The sequence below is a fragment of the Callithrix jacchus genome, chromosome 1 (genome assembly GCF_049354715.1).
Source record: "Callithrix jacchus isolate 240 chromosome 1, calJac240_pri, whole genome shotgun sequence".
NCBI lineage: Eukaryota > Metazoa > Chordata > Mammalia > Primates > Cebidae > Callithrix > Callithrix jacchus.
In genome coordinates, this window is record NC_133502.1 from 193,234,312 (window position 1) to 193,252,234 (window position 17,923).

Genomic DNA, 17,923 nt, shown 5'->3' on the forward strand with positions numbered 1-17,923 from the left:
AGACAGGGTTTTGCCATGTTTACTAAGTTGGTCTCAAACTTCTGACCGTAGGTGATCCATGATCCCCCGACCTAGGCCTCCCCACTAGCATTACAGGCATGAGTCACTGCACCCAGGTTCACTTTTGTATTTTTTTGTGTGTGTAATTTTTGTATTTTTTAATAGAGATGGGGTTTTACCATGTTGGCCAGGCTGGTCTTGAACTCCTGAACTCAGATGATCTGCCCGCCTCGGCCTCCCAAAGTGCTGGGATTACAGGAGGCCACTGTGCCTGGCCTGTTTTCTTTTTTTTTTTTTGAGATGGAGTTTCACTCTTGTTGTCCAGGCTGGAGTGCAATGGCATGATCCTGGCTCAGTACAACCTCCACCTCCTGGGTTCAGAGATTCTCCAGCCTCAGCCTCCCAAGTAGCTGGGATTACAGGCATGCACAACCATGCCCGGCTAAGTTTTGTATTTTTAAGACAAAAATTTCACCATGTTGGTCAGACTGGTCTTGAACTCCTGACCTCAGGTGATCCACCTGCCTCAGCCTCCCAACGTACTGGGATTACAGGCGTGAGCCACCATGCTCAGACCCTGGCTGCTTTTATGCAACAATGGCAGAGCTGAGCAGTAGCAACAGACATGGTTTGGCCTGTAAGCCTAAAACACTAACTCTGGCCCTTGATAGAAATTTGCTGAGCCCTGGTCTAGACAGTGCTGCAGAGCAGGTGGGGAGCTAGGAGACAGACTGGAAAACTGATGAGAGGGTTTCAGAATGGAAGGTGGTTCATAAAATTTGAAGGAATATGGTTATTTGTTGAGTTGAAGGCCTGGAGGAAAAGTGCTTTCTGAAACAGACTTCTAACTAAAGACCTCATCCCATCCCCACATAATGAGCACTTTTTTTTTTTTGAGATGGAGTTTCGCTCTTGTTACCCAGGCTGGAGTGCAATGGCACAATCTCGGCTCACCGAAACCTCTGCCTCCTGGGTTCAGGCAATTCTCCTGCCTCAGCCTCCCGAGTAGCTGGGACTACAGGCTGCGCCACCACGCCCAGCTGATTTTTGTAATTTTAGTAGAGACGGGGTCTCACCATGTTGACCAGGATGGTCTCGATCTCTTGACCTTGTGATCCACTTGCCTCGGCCTCCCAAAGTGCTGGGATTATAGGTGTGAGCCACTGCACCCGGCCAATGAGCACTTTTAATGGCTAGCTCAATTTTTTTTTTGAGATGGAATTTTGCTCTGTTGCCCAGGCTGGAGTACATGGTGCAATCTCGGCTCACTGCAACCTCCACCTCCGGGGTTCAAGTTATTCTCGTGCCTCAGTCTCCTGAATAGCTGGGACTACAGGTGCATGCCACTATTCCCGGCTAATTTTTATATTTTTAATAGAGAGGGGGTTTCACCATGTTGGCCAGGCTGGTCTTGAACTTAGCTCATCATTTTATTATTTTTTAGAGACAGGGTCACACTCTGTTGCCCAGGCTGGAGTGCAGTGGCATGATCATAACTCACTGCAGCCTCGAATTCCTGAGCTTAAGCAATTCTCCCACCTTAGCCTCCAAAGTACCTGTGACTAGAGGCCCAAGTATTTTTTTTTTTTTTTTTTTTTGAGACGGAGTTTCGCTCTTGTTACCCAGGCTGGAGTGCAATGGCACGATCTCGGCTCACTGCAACCTCCGCCTCCTGGGCTCAGGCAATTCTCCTGCCTCAGCCTCCTGAGTAGCTGGGATTATAGGCACGCGCCACCATGCCCAGCTAATTTTTTGTATTTTTAGTAGAGACGGGGTTTCACCATGTTGACCAGGTTGGTCTCGATCTCTTGACCTCGTGATCCACCCGCCTTGGCCTCCCAAAGTGCTGGGATCATAGGCGTGAGCCACCGCGCCCGGCCGAGGCCCAAGTATTTAAAAAAAATTTCTGGCCGGGCGCAATGGCTCACGCCTGTAATCCCATCACTTTGGGAGGCCGAGGCAGGTGGATCACGAGGTCAAGAGATTGAGACCATCCCGGTCAACATGGTGAAACCCCATCTCTACTAAAAATACAAAAAATTAGCTGGGCATGGTGGTGTGTGCCTGTAATCCCAGCTACTCAGGAGGCTGAGGCAGGAGAATTGCCTGAATCCAGGAGGTGGAGATTGCAGTGAGCTGAGATCGTGCCATTGCACTCCAGCCTGGGTAACAAGAGCGAAACTCCGTCTCAAAAAAAAAAAAAAAAAAAAAAAATTTTGTAGAGATGAAGTCTCACTATGTTGTTCAGACTGGTCTTAAACTCCTGGCCTCAAGTGATTCTCCCGCCTCGGCTTCCCAAAGCACTGATATTATTGGCGTGAGCCACCATGCCCTGACCCCAGCTCATCATTTTGTACACAAGACATCAGATTCATCAGAGCTAAAGATGCTCAATAGCATTTTAACTTTAAATATTCTGTAGAAAAGGCCTATGTGGGCAAAGTATAAGATTATTAAATTGATGTAGTGTACAATTAAAATTACATATTCACAAAAAGAGGATAGAGAAATTTAAATGCACTGACATTTTTATTTCTTGCAACCTGAGTTAAATCCAGATTTTCTTTCCTACAGAATGCAAAAAAGATATCCACAAGGCAATTCCACTAAGTTACAAATTAGATGTTAGAAAACTTCCTTGAAGGAGAGTGCACTATTTTTTGTTAGTAGCACACTTAACACATAATCAACCTTAAGTTAGAAATACTTTTTTTTTTTTTTTTTGAAGGCACAGTTTGTTTCCAGCTCAACTGTGGAAATCAAAATCTGTCTTACAGACCCGATCTGGCAAGAAGGATGAATTAACTGGTTTCGTCTGCAGTACCAAATTCCATCCAGTCATCCCAGCCCTAGCACCTTTGCTTGTCTCCATATGTATCTAGTCTAGAGCGTAGCATTTTTTTGTTGATCCCAATCATCATGTGAAAAGATTCTGGAGCTGTCTTATGTCTTCATTCTCTATGAAAATGCAAGTAACTCATTTATAACGTAGCATCAGCAACCAGGCCTTCCTGGGCATGGCAGTGGGGAAGAGGTGGCAGAAAGGACCAGGTGGCAGTCCTGTAGCTTAGGGGCAGTCCCTCAGCACAGGCCATAGAACAAGAGGGTCTGAATAAGAACAGGACAAAATGCCCCTAAAATGTCAGAGGAAGACAAATTTCCAAAAAAGTGAAGGCAGTTCTCCTTCCATATACTTGGGGTGAAAAAAAAAAAAAACAGAGAACGGGGGGTGACTGGCTTCATCAGTCCAGCAAGATAGGGAAGGTGCATAAAATAAGATGTTATTATGCTTCAAGTCAGTTGAATCACTCATTTCATTATGCAAGTGGAAGACTGCTGAGAATGTCTGGCAGTGGCCTTTACGTGTATCTATTTTAAATAATTAGCTTAGGTCTGAGGTATAATGACTAATCTCCACGAGTCTGCCTGATGGTGATAAAGAGAAACAGTTACGACATACATGGAAGGTGTTGGAGGAAAGAACCGGAAACAATTACAATAAGTGGAACTGCACAAAAGCCTTTTGCTCTGCTTCCTGGATTCATGCTTTTGAGCAGCCTTTTTGCTGAAAGCCTCATGAAATAGTTTTGAGTTAAGTATTATGTTTAAAATTTCCCTCTTACCAGTTATTGAGAGAATAATAATGCCGAGCTCATCTAGTAAACAAACGTCTAGTTTGATAAGCACCAAGCCTTCACACCCTGGGAGGGTTAATGACATGGATCAGAATCCCTGAGGTGGCTGGAATGTGACCGGTTTGTAGCACATAAAGCTCTGCTTGCCTATAGAGGTTGTGGATATTTTTAGGAAGGTCATGCATTATGGAATGGAAACTTTATTTATTTACTTATTTGAGATGGAGTCTCACTCCATCGCCCAGGCTGGAGTACAGTGGCATGATCTTGGCTCACAGATTCAAGCAGTTCTCCTGCCACCATGCCTGGCTAATTTTTGTATTTTTAGTAGAGACAGGGTTTCACCATCTTGGCCAGGCTGGTCCTGAACTCCTGATCCACCCACTTTGGCCTCCCAAAGTGCTGGGATTACAGGTGTGAGCCAGCACACCTGGCCTGGGATGAAAACTTTTATAAACACATTGCTACGTAGAAATGAATGTGCTGTTGCAGCACTTACAGAGCTCTCCTTTGCTTTGAGGCACCACTGTTTACAGGCTGCAGACTGTAAAGTACTGGGAAATGGCACAGGTCACATGGGCCAGTACCATGTTTTAAGGTCAAAGGCACTGTTATTTTTAACAGTGACCTATCTCATTATTAAAATCAGTCGCTTTCACCATCTTCAAAGTATTTTGTTTTTTAAAAAGACAAGGGCCTGTGGCTCCAACTATTTTGTTAGATGTACTAACAAAGAAATTAATTTTAATTGATGTTTCTAAATGATTCCTTTTGTAAAACGATAGGAGAAAATGAACTGGGCCAGTTAAAATGGTATCTGGGCCTTTTCCCCCCTTAGCCAAATCCTTCTATACAAAGTCAGCATCATTTGTAGAGTTCCAGTCCTAAAACTGGGTGGCAGAGAAATAAGTGATGATTCAAGTTACCTTGCAAAAAGTGCAGAAGAGTGGGTGGGAGTGCTGGAGACCCCAGGTACTAAATAAACATTTTGTCCTACTGAGGCCTGCCTAATGGTGATTCTCAGAGGGGTGGAGGAAGACTACTGCACAGCCACATCTGTGTGACACTCCATTCCCACATACTCTTTTGGGTGCCCCTGCCGGTCACAGCCTGGCAGCCTCGAGCCAGTGGAAGACCTGTTCCCAATCACAGGAGAGTTCCAGATGAGAGCACATGGGGAAGAGGGGCTCAGCCAATTCCCTGCACATTTCTAGGAGTCACAGTGAGTAGCACTGGTCTCTACTAACACGCATGCCAAGGATTGGAGGCTGGAGGGAAGTGGGGACATCTGCCAACGAGAGCAAAGAACATAACACACTCCATTTCCCATTCTAATACTGATCCTTTCCAGGAGATGAAAGAATAAGACGTGTTTGGACAGAGTGTGTGTGTGTGTGTATGACTGTATGTGTACATGTGTGTGAATGACGACTCCTAAACAAAGGTGTGGGAAGGACCTTCCTCTACCAAATGACTGGCTCACGTGCCCCCTTAACACTCTGACTCATAGTAAGGCTTAGGAATAAGAAATAGAGGCTCGTGGCTGTAAGACTGAAATTCCATCTGCATCTTTCCATACGCTCATTAAAGTGAGAAATGCAACTCTTCTTATTCCCATCTGGTAATCAAATACCCAAGATATGCAGGGCCAGGCTATTGTGCTCAGACTGAAACTCTAAGCATTTTGCTGGAAGAAATTGTCGAGGTGTTAACCCTAGGAAAATGTGGAACAAACACTTCCTTATAACCGCAAAATGTCTTAAGATCTACTCTAACATTTGCAAACACACATTAATTTACATACTAAAACAGTAAATGAAATTTCTTGGAAGTTCAAAAAAAGATCTTTCAAATCTTTTTCATCACAACAGTGGAAATCCATCTGTCTTCAGAGTTGTCGAACTTTTCTTTCTGTACTTTTTATGTTGACATCTAACTTGTCCACTTTGGTTGTCAGCCGGTCAAGAATGTCATCTTGCTCCTCAATTTCCGTCTGGATCCCCAGGGCTATGTCCTTCAGACGGCCCAATCCCATGGACAGCTCATCTGTTGGGGAAGGAAATGATACGCAGGCCTGAGCAAACACAGTCTCAGCACATGCAAATGCTTCCTGATGGTGTGGGTAAGGAGGAGAGACATGCCGAGGAATCTGTCGCCTGGTGGGACTGCACTTACTGCAGAGATGAGTCTTGACTTAACTGATTATATCAGGGTAAATAGAAAAGCCTTTTTCCCAGGTTTGTGACTGTGTGTTTGTGCACGCTGGGGTAGGGAGACATGCCCAGGGCTGCTTTCTGCCTTTTTTCTAAGAACAGCAGCCAGGAAAGAGCCAGAGGGGAGGGAGAAGTGGTGGTGCTTTGTAAGCCTTCTTATTTGCAAGATGAAATATAAAACACTAAGCGAAAAAAGGTCAGGATAAACAAATGCCTAGCATTGGCACCACACATCTAAGTGAAATGAGTTTTTTTTAAAAAGGTAGTCTTCAGGCTGTATGCGGTAGCTCACACCTGTAATCCTCACACTTTCGGAGGCCCCAGTGGGTGGACTACTTGACATCGAGAGTTCAAGACCAGCCTGGCCAACAATGGTGAAACCTTGTCTTTATTAAAAAATACAAAAATTAGCTGTGTGTGGTAGTACATGCCTGTATTCCCAGCTACCCAGGAGGCTGAGGCAGGAGAATCACTTGAACTTGGGAGGAGAAAGTTGCAAGTGAGCTGAAATCAACGCACTGCTCTCCAGCCTAGACAACAGAGCAAGAGTCCATTTAAAAAATAAAATAAAAAGATAGGCCAGGTGCGGTGGCTCACGCCTGTAATTCCAGCACTTTGGAAGGCCGAGGCAGGCAGATCACTTGAGATCAGGAGTTTGAGACCAGCCTGGCCAACATGGTGAAACCTCATCTCTACTAAAAATACAAAAATTATCTGGGTATGATGGTGCATGCCAGTAATCCCAGCTACTTGGGAGGGTGAGGCATGAGAATTGCTTGAACCTGGGAGGTAGAGCCTTCAGTGAGCTGAGATTGGGCCACTGCACTCCAGCCTGGGCAACAGAGTGAAACTCTATCTCAAAAAGAAATAAAAAAATAAAAAGATAATCTTCAGGTCAGGCACAGTGGCTCATGCCTGTAATCCCAGTATTCTGGGAGGCTGAGGTGGGAGGATTGCTTGAGCCCAGGAGTTGGAGACTGGCCTAAGCAACAATAAAAAAGAAAAGAAAGAGAAAAACAGTATAATTTAAAAATTGAAAGAAAAAAAAAAAAAGATAGTCTTCAGCTCTTTGCTTCTGGAGCTTACTGAAACTCATGGCCTCATGCTCCATGGAGTAGAGCCTGTGGTTGCCTCAGACCTCAGGAGGAAGCTCACTGGCAGCCAGGGCAGCAAAGGATAAGCAAACAGTGAGGCTAAGATAAAATGTGTGATAATGTAAAGCAACCAGGCAAGGGCACTGGAGTCAAGAGCCTGCCTGAGTTCCAGAAATAGCAGGGAGGGTGTGTTAAGATGGGAAGAGTGTGAGCAAAAGCAACACCCCCTGCCCCACCAGAGTGGCTGGCCTGACCTGTGTCAGCAGGGCTGGAGGGCCAAGCTCTGAACCAGCCACCCGCCCTTCTGCCCTGGCCTACCTCCTACTCTAGACTTCGTCCTGCCAGGACCTGCCCAGCTGCAAGTCCATAGTGCCAATTGTGCACCCTTAGACCCCTAGTGGCGGGCAGTACTTAGCTTTTTGTCCTGTCTCCTGGAATTCAGTATCCTTCATCAATGTCCCTTCTCCCACTTCCTGCCAGCAGGCACCAACCATACCACCTGCTCTAACCACTCCCTTTCTCCTGGTGAAGGACAAAGGGCTTTCAAGCCTCTCTGGGTTTCTCTGGAGTAGTCAGATCTGGGTAGACACACCTTCTACCTCGGAGAAGTCTTTGGCTCTGGAGAACAGAGTCCAGGAAACAGAAGGAGGCGGCGGCTGTCTGGGGCTTCCCAGAGAGTGAGCAGGAGCAAGCCTGTGCGTAGACACTCCATGTGCATCTTCATGAGTTTCAGTTTTGCCTCCCACTAGATATCTTTACAGCAGTGGGCGGGGGGTGGGGGTGGGGGTGGGAATCTTATTATTTCTCCTCTTCACTTTGCCAGCTCCAAACAGGGGCTGGGAGACTAACAGGGTGACCCAGGTAACCATGGGGGAGATTTCTGTTAATGGAGCAGCGGTAAGAGGAGGCAGCAAGTCTGAGACACTACCTAGAACAAAGACACGGAACTGCCCACAAGCCAGTACCTACTTAAATTACTGACTTCTCCAATAAATAATCACTGGCCAGGTCCGATGGCTCATGCCTACAGTCCCAGCACTTTGGGAGGCCGAGGCGGGACTGAGGTCGGGATTTTGAGACCAGCCTGACCAACCCGGAGAAACCCTGTCTCTACTAAAAATACAAAATGAGCTGGGCGTGGTGGCATATGCCTGTAATCCCAGCTACTCGGGAGGCTGAGGCAGGAAAATCACTTGAACCCAGGAGGTAGAGGTTGCTGTGAGCTAGATTCTGCCATTGCACTCCAGCCTGGGCAACAAGAGCAAAACTCCATCTCAAAAAACGAAACAAAACACCAGCAACAACAAAACAAAAAATAATCACTAAGTGCTTGCCTGCTGGGCCCCAGGTACAAAGTAGTGACAAAATGGAAACACTCCCATGCTGCCTGGAATCTGCAGTCTGGTTGGGAAGACAGCAGGCAAACCAGCAGATACACAATCACAAATGACCAGGGCAGCCCCCTAGAAACACAAGGGCCCCAAGAGATGGGGAGAGGACGCCACACTAATGCAAGACTGACAGGAGAAGGAGCCAGCCTGCAGAGTCGGAGGAGGCCACTCCAGGCAGATAAGGGTCACGAGGCAGAAAGAACTCATATCAGAAATCTCACATGAGCTTGCAGGTGATGAGGGCAGAAGGTACTAGGGCAGGCAGAGAGAGCCTGGACTGCATGGTGAGTGTGTGTGGGTTCCATGAGAGAGTTCTGGAAGAATATACCCCCTCACTCCCTTTTAATTTTTTTTTTGAGACCAAGTTTCACTCTTGTTGTCCAGGCCAGAGTGCAATGGTGCAATCTCAGCTCACTGCAACCTCCACCTCCCAGGCTCTAGCGATTCTCCCGCCTCAGCCTCCCGAGTAGCTGGGATTACAGGCACCTGTCACCACATCCGGCTAATGTCTATCTTTTTAGTAGAGATGGGGTTTCACATGTTGATCAGGCTGATCTTGAACTCCTGACCTCAGGCAATCCACTCGCCTAGGCCTCCCAAAGTGCTGGGATTACAAGCATGAGCTACCGCGCCCAGCCCCCTGCACTCGCTTCTGTTTTGAAACATCATGCTGGAGGCTGTGTCACCAAAGTGCCAATTGCAACACTAGTGCTAACTTTTACCATGCCAGGCACTTTCTGGCTCAGGTAATTGTCCCATTGTTCTCAGAGGCATCCCGTTTCACAGAAGAGGAAAACAGGGCTCTGAGTGGCCAATGGGAAAAATGGAGTGAGCGGTCATGTCCAGGCTACACTCGATGGCCTCTCAGGGACTCCTGGGTCCCTGGGTGCTATCATGAAAGAGAGGTAAGGACGGCTCAGTTGGGCTGGAAGTAGGAAATGGTGAGAAGTGGACAGATTCCAGAGACAGTGAAGTGGCAAAATGGACCTGGCTTAGTGTGGGATGTGATGTGTGGTGAGGGAGCTGAAGCTATAGGCTCCTGATGCAGGGGCTGTGCTTGGTGAGAGCTGCCTGAAGGACAGTGGCTTACAGAAGCTGGTGTGGTGCTCAGTCTTACCTAGGTTGCTGTCGATCTTCTGGTGATAGGCTCGAAGGTGTGGGTTCTTCGGGTAAGCATCAGTATTCACAGCAGAACCAGCCCCTCTAGGGATAGGGTCTAAGTTTAGAAGCAAACACCATGAGAGCAGTTACTTGACATTTCTTCAAATGCTGTTTCATATACCCAAAACAATTTCATCTGAAAAATGGGTGGAAGGAACGAGGGGGTTGGTTCTGAGGCCATCCAGACGGATGACGGAGGAGCACGGGGCAGGCTCATGGGTCAGAAGGAGAGACGCTTCCACAGGGCAAGGGAGGGTTACTGCTTTCCCTTAGTCCTTGGGAGATCAAAGACCCTCAACCTAAGGGTCACCTACTCAGACACTGGTGCACAAGCTCAGGAAAGAGAGTCACACAAGTGATGATATACCAGTGGAACTGCAATAACACAAAACTACATAGGCTGTGGACAAGGTCTAAAAATACTAATTGTTACGTTATAGAAATGGAAGTATGGGTAATTTTGTTTTTTTCTAAATTTCTACGCTATCTTTTCACTTGAAACAAGCAAAAAAGAAATGTTAACCCACACTTGCCCCGAGAAATCTTCCTTGAACTTCATTTTCTTCTTTACTAAAATTATCTTTCTCAGCTTGAATGAACTTTAGTTTCTAAATGCACACAGAAAAGCCCTATCATCCCAGTTATCTCTTTTGGGGAAATGTCACTTTCTAGACTTTGCATATTTCCTCCAGCATCAACCAACTGAAACCATTCTGCAAACTGTGTCAATTTTTTTTTTCAGTCTTTCAGGTTAATATATACCACACAAATGAAAACTCTCTTTAATTCCTTAAAATTGTGTCTTGGGTGAAGTGTCCTACAGCACTTCTCCAGGGTATGATGAGGCGGGTTTTCCCAGCCCTTGCCTTTCAATTTACACTCACTTCCTCCACTTGCATTTCCAGACTGAACTGTGCTGATGATGTCAGTCTCTCCTGCTCCCAGCTCTTCCTCCATCTGATCTCTCCTCAGCTGCATCAACCACAACCATGGTAGGTTCCAGAGTTTTCAAGGTGTGTTGTTTTCTTGAAGGCAGCAAAGTAAACCTTTGGTTTCCAACACCAATTTCAATGTACCTGGCTTTTGGGGGGCCTTTGGAGGAGGCCCCAGGAGTCTTAAATTCCTTTTCAGATAAGGAATGTTTCTGGGCTTATCACTTGATACAAGTGGGATAATTCAATCAACACTCACTGTCTTGCACATCTTGTTCATGTGGCTGCTGCTCCTCCTGCCTGGGCTGAAGGCTGTATTAGTCCCTCACTGATGTTGTGACAAATGACCACAAACTTGTCTTTCGGTTCTGGAGGTTGGAAGTCCAACATGGGTCACACTGGGCTGAGTCAGGGTGTCCTCAGGGTTGCACTCCTTCTGGGGCTCTTGGGAAGAATCTAATTCCTTGCCTTTTGCAGTTTCACTTACCTTCGTACCTTGGTAAGTGGCCCCTGTCTCCATCTTTAAGACCAGCAGCATCTTCAGATCTCTGACTCGGCCTCTCTCTCTTCTGTTTCCCTTTTCACTTAAAAATGACCTTTGTGATGACAATGGACCCAACTGGACAAAACAGGATAATCTTCCCATCTTGTTGATTAGCAGTTATAACTCCATCTGCAACTGTAATTCCCCCTTTGCCATATAATCTAACACACTCATGAGATTGGGGATTAGGACGTGGACAACTTTTGGGGCGACCATTATTCTATTTACCAAAGGGGTTTTTCTGTAGTCGGCTTTTTACTGCTGGAACAGCTGGAACAACTCAGAGCAACACAAGGCAGGAACCGATGGTGGGCAGGCTCATTTTCTTTTTTATTTTTTGAGATGGAGTTTCACTCTTGTTGCCCAGGCTGGAGTCCAATGGCGCAATCTTGGCTCACTGCAACCTCCGCCTCCCAGGTACAAGTGATTCTCCTGTCTCAGCCTCCCAGGTAGCTTGGATTACATGCATGTGCCATCATGCCCAGTTAATTTTTTTTGTATTTAGTAGAGATGGGATTTTATCATGTTAGTCAGGCTAGTTGTGAACTCCTGACCTCAGGTGATCCATCTGCCTCGGCCTCCCAAAGTGCTGGGATTACAGGCATGTGCTACCTCCCAAGGCTGGGCAGGCTCATTTTCAATCAAATGCAGGCCCCCACTTCCTTATTTTCCCCTCTATGGAGGGAGTGAAGGAGGGAGGTGCCCCACCATAACGCACACCCCCAGGTCCCCGAGAGCATGCTGGGTCCCTAAGGCCGTTCGGCTAGCATGGGTGATGCCAGCAGCTGGGGCCCCAGCCCACCTCCCCAGAGAGGTTGCCACTGCCTCCCAAGGACCAACACCAAACCTAGAGGTCTCCCCCAAGAATTCAAAAGTGGGTGTGCACACAGATCTCCACTCACCTGTATCATCCAGCTTTCTAAGGTTTGGGTGACTGGCCTGGTACTTTGCCTCCTGTTCTTTACTTGCACTTATGGCTTCTTTCAATCTTTGGATAAAAGTTTACAAAGAAAACTTTTAAAAAAGGAAAAGCCCCTATGACAGTGTTACCAATCTTTTCACATAATGCCTATGTGCTACAAATCAAATGCTTCCTCTGTGCCACACTCCTTCTGACCAAAGTAAGGATTTCAACAGCTTCTCCCAGGAGCACAGTTGGTTGTGCAGTAAGCTTATGAATATCCCTGACTTAGATAACACCTGCCTCAGAAGTGTGGCAACTAAGGTATGTGTGGTGTCTCATGCCTGTAATCCCAGCCCTTTGGGAAACTGAGGTGGGAGAATTACCTGAGCTCATGAGTGTGAGACCTGGGCAACACAGTGAGACATTGCAGCATCAAGTAGCACTGAGTTAGGTGGCCCCCCCTCTCAGAGAAACCAGGATTCCTAGGACCAGGCAGATGAAAAGCACATGAAACAACCAAACGGGTACTTTAGACCATGGTCAGCAAACAGTGAATGACCTGCCGACCTCTGTTTTTTATTATTTCCCAGTTCTTTTTTTTTTTCCTGGCCCACCTCTTGTTTTTGTATTATTTCCCAGTTTTTTTTTTCCTTTTTTGAGATGGAGTCTTGCTTTGTTGCCCAGGCTGGAGTGCAGTGGCATGATCTTGGCTCACTGCAACCTCTGCCTCTCGTTCAAGTGATTCTCCTGCCTTAGCCTCCCAAATAGCTGGGATTACAGGTGCGTACCACCATGTCCGGCTAATTTCTGTATTTTTAGTAGAGACAGGGTTTCACCATCGTGGCCAGGCTGGTCTTGAACTCCTGATCTCAAGTGATCCACCCAACTTGGACTCTCAAAGTGTTGGGATTACAGGCATGAGCCACTGCACCCAGTCTCAAGTTATTTTTATTGTGGTAAAATACACATAACAAAATTTCACCTGTTTTTATATAACCATGAGCAAATAAGGGCCTTACAGATGACCATCTGAACCTCAGATGATGAATTTTGAATTTTAAGGGTTTCATTCTTCTCAAGAGTGCACTTATATTACCAAAACACTGTACTCAACTATTACTGTTTTTGTTGTTGTTTGAGATAGGGAGTACAGCAGCGCAAAAACTGAAGTCTCTAACTCCTAGGCTCAAGTGATCCTCCCATCTCAGCCTCCCAGGTAGCTGAGACCAAGCACTTACCACCCTGCCTGGTGAATTTTTTTTTTTTGAGACAGTCCCGCTCTGTTACCTAGGCTGGAGTGCAGTGGCGTGATCTTGGCTTACTGCAGCCTCCACTTCCCATGTTCAAGCAATTCTCCTGCCTCAGCCTCCCAGGTAGCTGGAATTACAGGTACCCGCCACCATGCCCAGCTAATTTTTGTATTTTTAGTAGAGACGAGGTTTCACCATGTTGGCCAGGCTGGTCTCAAACTCCTGACCTCAGGTGATCCGCCCACCTCAGCCTCCCAAAGTGCTGGGATTACAGGTTTGTGTCACCACACCAGGGCAATTAAAAAATTTTTTTATTTTTGAGACAGTCTTGCTCTGTCACCCAGGGTGGAGTGCAGTGGCATGATCTCGACTTACTACAACCCTCCACCTCCTGGGTTCAAGCTATTCTTCTGCCTCAGCCTCCTGAGTAGCTGGGATTACAGATGCATGCCACCATGCCCAGCGAATGTTTTATATTTTTAGCACAGATGGCGTTTTACCATATTGGTCAAGCTAATCTTGAACTCCTGACCTCAAGTGAGCCACCTGACTTGGCCTTCCAAAGTGCTGGGATTACAGGTGTGAGCCACTGTGCCGGGTCTAATTTTTAAAAACTTTTTGTAGAAATGGGTCTTGGCCGGGCGTGGTGGCTCAAGCCTGTAATCCCAGCACTTTGGGAGGCCGAGGCAGGTGGATCACGAGGTCAAGAGATCGAGACCATCCTGGTCAACATGGTGAAACCCCGTCTCCACTAAAAATACAAAAAATTAGCTGGGCATGGTGGCGTGTGCCTGTAATCCCAGCTACTCAGGAGGCTGAGGCAGGAGAATTGCCTGAACCCAGGAGGCAGAGGGTGCGGTGAGCCGAGATCGCGCCATTGCACTCCAGCCTGGGTAACAAGAGCGAAACTCCGTCTTAAAAAAAAAAAAAAAAAAAAAAAAAAGTAATGGGTCTCACCAGGTTGCCCAGGCTGGACTTAAACTCCTTGAAATGAAGTGATCCTCCTGCCTCAGCCTCAAAAAGTGCTGGGATTACAGACATGAGCCACTGTGTCCAGCCTATTATTGTTTTTATATTTTGAATTTGTCACCAAAAAGTTGTGAAAATATGTTTTTTTCTCATCATGTAAGTCCCTATAAAATATCTTTGATTTTGCTCCATGGCCTAGTTTCCTAACACTGGCTATAGAAAGGGACACCTCTTGCAACTCAAAGTCATTTAGACTGTGCCTGATGCCCTAATTTTTCTATTTTTAGTAAAGATGGGGTTTCACCATGTTGGCAGGATGGTTTCGATCTCATCCTGCTGAGCCCTCCAAGGTGTGGCAGGTGCCTCCAGCTAGGAGCTGTGCCTCTCCAATAGCCTGCTCTTCTCCATCTCAACAGCAGCCTGACCACTTCACCAGCCAAGCTGGGAACCATGGTTACTTGCAATTTTAGCCCTCGCACAGTGCTACTCCCAGCAATCCAGGCAAAACAAACAGCCCCCCTCCTTTTTTTTTTTTTAAAGATGGAGTTTTGCTCTTGTTGCCCAGGCTGGAGGGCAGTGGCATGATCTCGGCTGACTGCAACCTCCACCTCCCAGGTTCAAGCGATTCTCCTACTTCAGCCTCCTGAGTAGTTGGGATTACAGGTATGCACCACCACACCCAGCTAATTTTGTATTTTTAGTAGAGATGGGGTTTCTCCATGTTGGTCAGGCTGGTCTTGAACTCCTGACCTCAAGTGATCTGCCTGCCTCAGCCTCCCAAAGTGCTGTGATTACAGGCGTGAGCCACCATGCCTGGCAACAAATACCCTCTTGATATCCCACCCTCCAGGTATCCCAGAAACCCAGTTTCTCCTTCTGCGTTTTTTTTTTGAGACAGAGTCTTATTCTGTCATCAGGCTGGAGTGCAGTGGCGCGATCTCAGCTCACCGAAACCTCCACCTCTCGAGTTCAAGTGACTCTCCTGCCTCAGCCTCACAAGTAGCTGGGAATACAGGCACACGCCACTACACCCAGCTAATTTTTTGTATTTTTAGTAGAGATGGGGTTTCACCACGTTGGCCAGGATGGTTTCCATCACTTGACCTCGTGATCTGCCCGCCCTGGCCTCTCAAAGTGCTGGTATTACAGGAGTGAGCCACTGCACCCGGCCAAGAAAGCCAATTTCTAGGGACAGCGAGAGAAATGATAAGAAAGTAGAGAAGGGTGGAGTGGCTCATGCCTGTAATTCCAGCACTTTGGGAGGCTGAGGCAGGTGGATTATCTGAGGTCAGGAGTTTGAGACCAGCCTGACAAACATGGCGAAGGCCTGTCTCCACTGAAAATACAAAATTAGCCAGGCCTGGTGGCACACACCTGTAATCCCAGCTACCTGGAAGGCTGAGGCAGGAGAATCGCTTGAACCCGGGAGGCGGAGGTTGCAGTGAGCTGAGATCGTGCCACTGCATTCCAGCCTGGGCAACAAGAGTAAAGCTCCATCTCCAAAAAAAAAAAGACAGAAGTTTAAGAAGGTGGTTCCTGGTCAGAAACCAAGTCTTACATAAGTTAGAGAATTTCAAATTAGGGGTAGTTAAATCTGTGACAGGAACACATGAGCTTTAAGTGGAAATGAGAACAAGCAGCGTGGAAAGCTGTCAGCAAGGACAAATAGGGCTTCCCAAGAGATAAAACTTCAGAGAAGGCCAGACAGTTTGTGTGATAATGGTGTACACAGGAAATGCATGACTAAATACAAGTTTGATTAGGAGAAACTTACTTTAAAAGCTTTTAAGTGGGCCAGGCACAACGGCTCACACCTGCAATCCCAGCACTTTGGGAGGCTGAGGTGGGAGGATCAGTTGAGCCCAGGAGTTCAAGACCAGCCTGGGCGACATAATGAGACCTTGTTTCCACAAAATATATGAAAATTAGCTGTGCCCGGTAGCGACGCCTATAGGCCCAGCTACTTGGGAGGCAGAGGTGGGAGGATTGCTTGAGCCTGGGAGATGGAGGATAATGAGGAGAGATTGCACCACTGCACTCTAGCTTGGATGACAGAGCGAGACTCCATCTCCAAACAAAATAAAACAAAACACTTCTATGTTTGTAGAGACAGGATCTTACTATGTTGCCCAGGCTGGTCTTGAACTCCTGGCCCCAAGTAATAATCTCACCTTGGCCTTCTAAAATATAGGGATAACAGGTGTGGGCCACCACGCCTGGCCCTGCTAGGCCCTTGAAATGGCCAACAACTTCCTTCATCCCAGCTTCCCCTGTACTTTAACTGACTTGTCTGCACCAACCCCCTCCTTCAACTGGCGGTTTCCCTCAAAATCTTCACCCTCTGCAAAAGGTCAGGTCCTCTGTGCTGCCTTCCTCTGTTCCCAGGACCAATCTCCCTTTCCTCTGGGCCCTAACTGCAACCCTGTGGACTGTCTGCCTCCCCCACATCTTCTAACAGACAGACTGCATTCCTGCAGCTACTACCCCCATAGAACCGCAGAATGTGGGTGAAAGTTTTGCTTTCTTGAATTTACTGAGATGGCAAGAATGCTACAAGTGATTGGGGCTTATCTAGGGGCAGAAGGCCAGGCAGGGTAGATGACTTTGGGGGACCTTGAAGCCCACCTCACTGAAATAACTATGGCTGCCTCACTGATGGGAAGTCTCTGTTGGGAAGTCCTTGAGTTTCCAAGAAGCTTTAAAAAAACAAAACTGCCCTTGGAGCCACAGGACTTGCATGGCTTTTATAGCTATGTTCAGAGATGCAGGGGCCTCCAAGAGCCCCAGAAGCAGCCTTTGTGAAGAGGCATGCAAGATGTGAAAGGGTGCTAGACACAAACTTGCCAGCTTCCCACTTCTCCAAGGGCTTACTTCTGAGTCTGTACGTGGAGGATATGTAAGTCCAAAACAAATGAACATCCTACCTTCTCTTACAGCAATTAAATGTGGCCAAAGATTAGGATATAAAATACTTTCTGATGTGAATATTGAAAAAAACAAACTACTACAATTGGAGGGAAATGACAAATATTTAAAATTATGGTTGAATTGGAAAACCCAGAATGGTGATTGTGGCTGAGCCAAAAAAACAAACCAACTCTTATAACCTTAGCTAGTGCCTCCCAAGGGCACTCGCTGAGGCCTGCAGGTTCCCAGCCAACTCTGCAGGTACTTCCTGCAGGTTCCTCTCCCTAAGTCTTTTTGTTTGTTTGTTTGTTTGTTTTGAGACAGGATCTCACTCTGTCACTCAAGCTGGAGTACACTGGTGTAATCATGGCTCACTGCAGCTTCAATCTCCCTGGGTTCAGGTGATGCTCCCACCTATGCAAAAGGTCAGGTCCACCTCAGCCTCCTGAGTAGCTGGGACCACAGGCATGTACCACCATGTTTGGCTAATTTTTGTGTGTGATTTTTTTTTTTTTTTTGAGACAGAGTCTCACTGTTACCCATGCTGAGGTGCAGTGGTGCAATCTCTGCTCACTCCAACCTCTGCCTCCCAGGCTTAAGGGATTCTCCTGCCTCAGCCTCCTAAGTAGCTGAGACTACAGGCAAGTGCCATAGCGCCTGGCTAATTTTTGCATTTTTAGTAGAGAGGGGGTTTTACCATGTTGGCCAGGCTGATCTCAAATGCCTGACCTCAAATGATCCACCCGCCTTGGCCTTCCAAAGTGCTGGGATTATAGGCATGAGCCACCATGCCCAGCCTTACTTTTGTGTTTTTTGTAGAGATGGGGTTTTGTCATGTTGCTCAGCTGGGCTCAAGTGATCCTCCTGCCTCAATCTCCCAAACTGCTGGGATTACAGGCATGAGCCACCATGCCTGACCCTCT

At 47.0% G+C, this 17,923-nt stretch overlaps 1 protein-coding gene across 1 annotated transcript in view; it reads right to left on the bottom strand.

Moving 5' to 3' along the window:
- Nucleotides 1-2,510: 2,510 nt before the first annotated feature.
- SNAP29 (synaptosome associated protein 29) overlaps nt 2,511-17,923 on the bottom strand; it is a 30,217-nt gene continuing 14,804 nt past the window's right edge. Inside the window, exons 3-5 of the mRNA XM_002743567.7 lie at nt 11,873-11,958; nt 9,451-9,549; nt 2,511-5,681 (exon numbers count right to left, since the gene is read on the bottom strand). Coding sequence (XP_002743613.1) covers nt 5,524-5,681; nt 9,451-9,549; nt 11,873-11,958 — 343 coding nt within the window. The 3' untranslated portion in view covers nt 2,511-5,523. The remainder of the gene's footprint in view (nt 5,682-9,450; nt 9,550-11,872; nt 11,959-17,923) is intronic.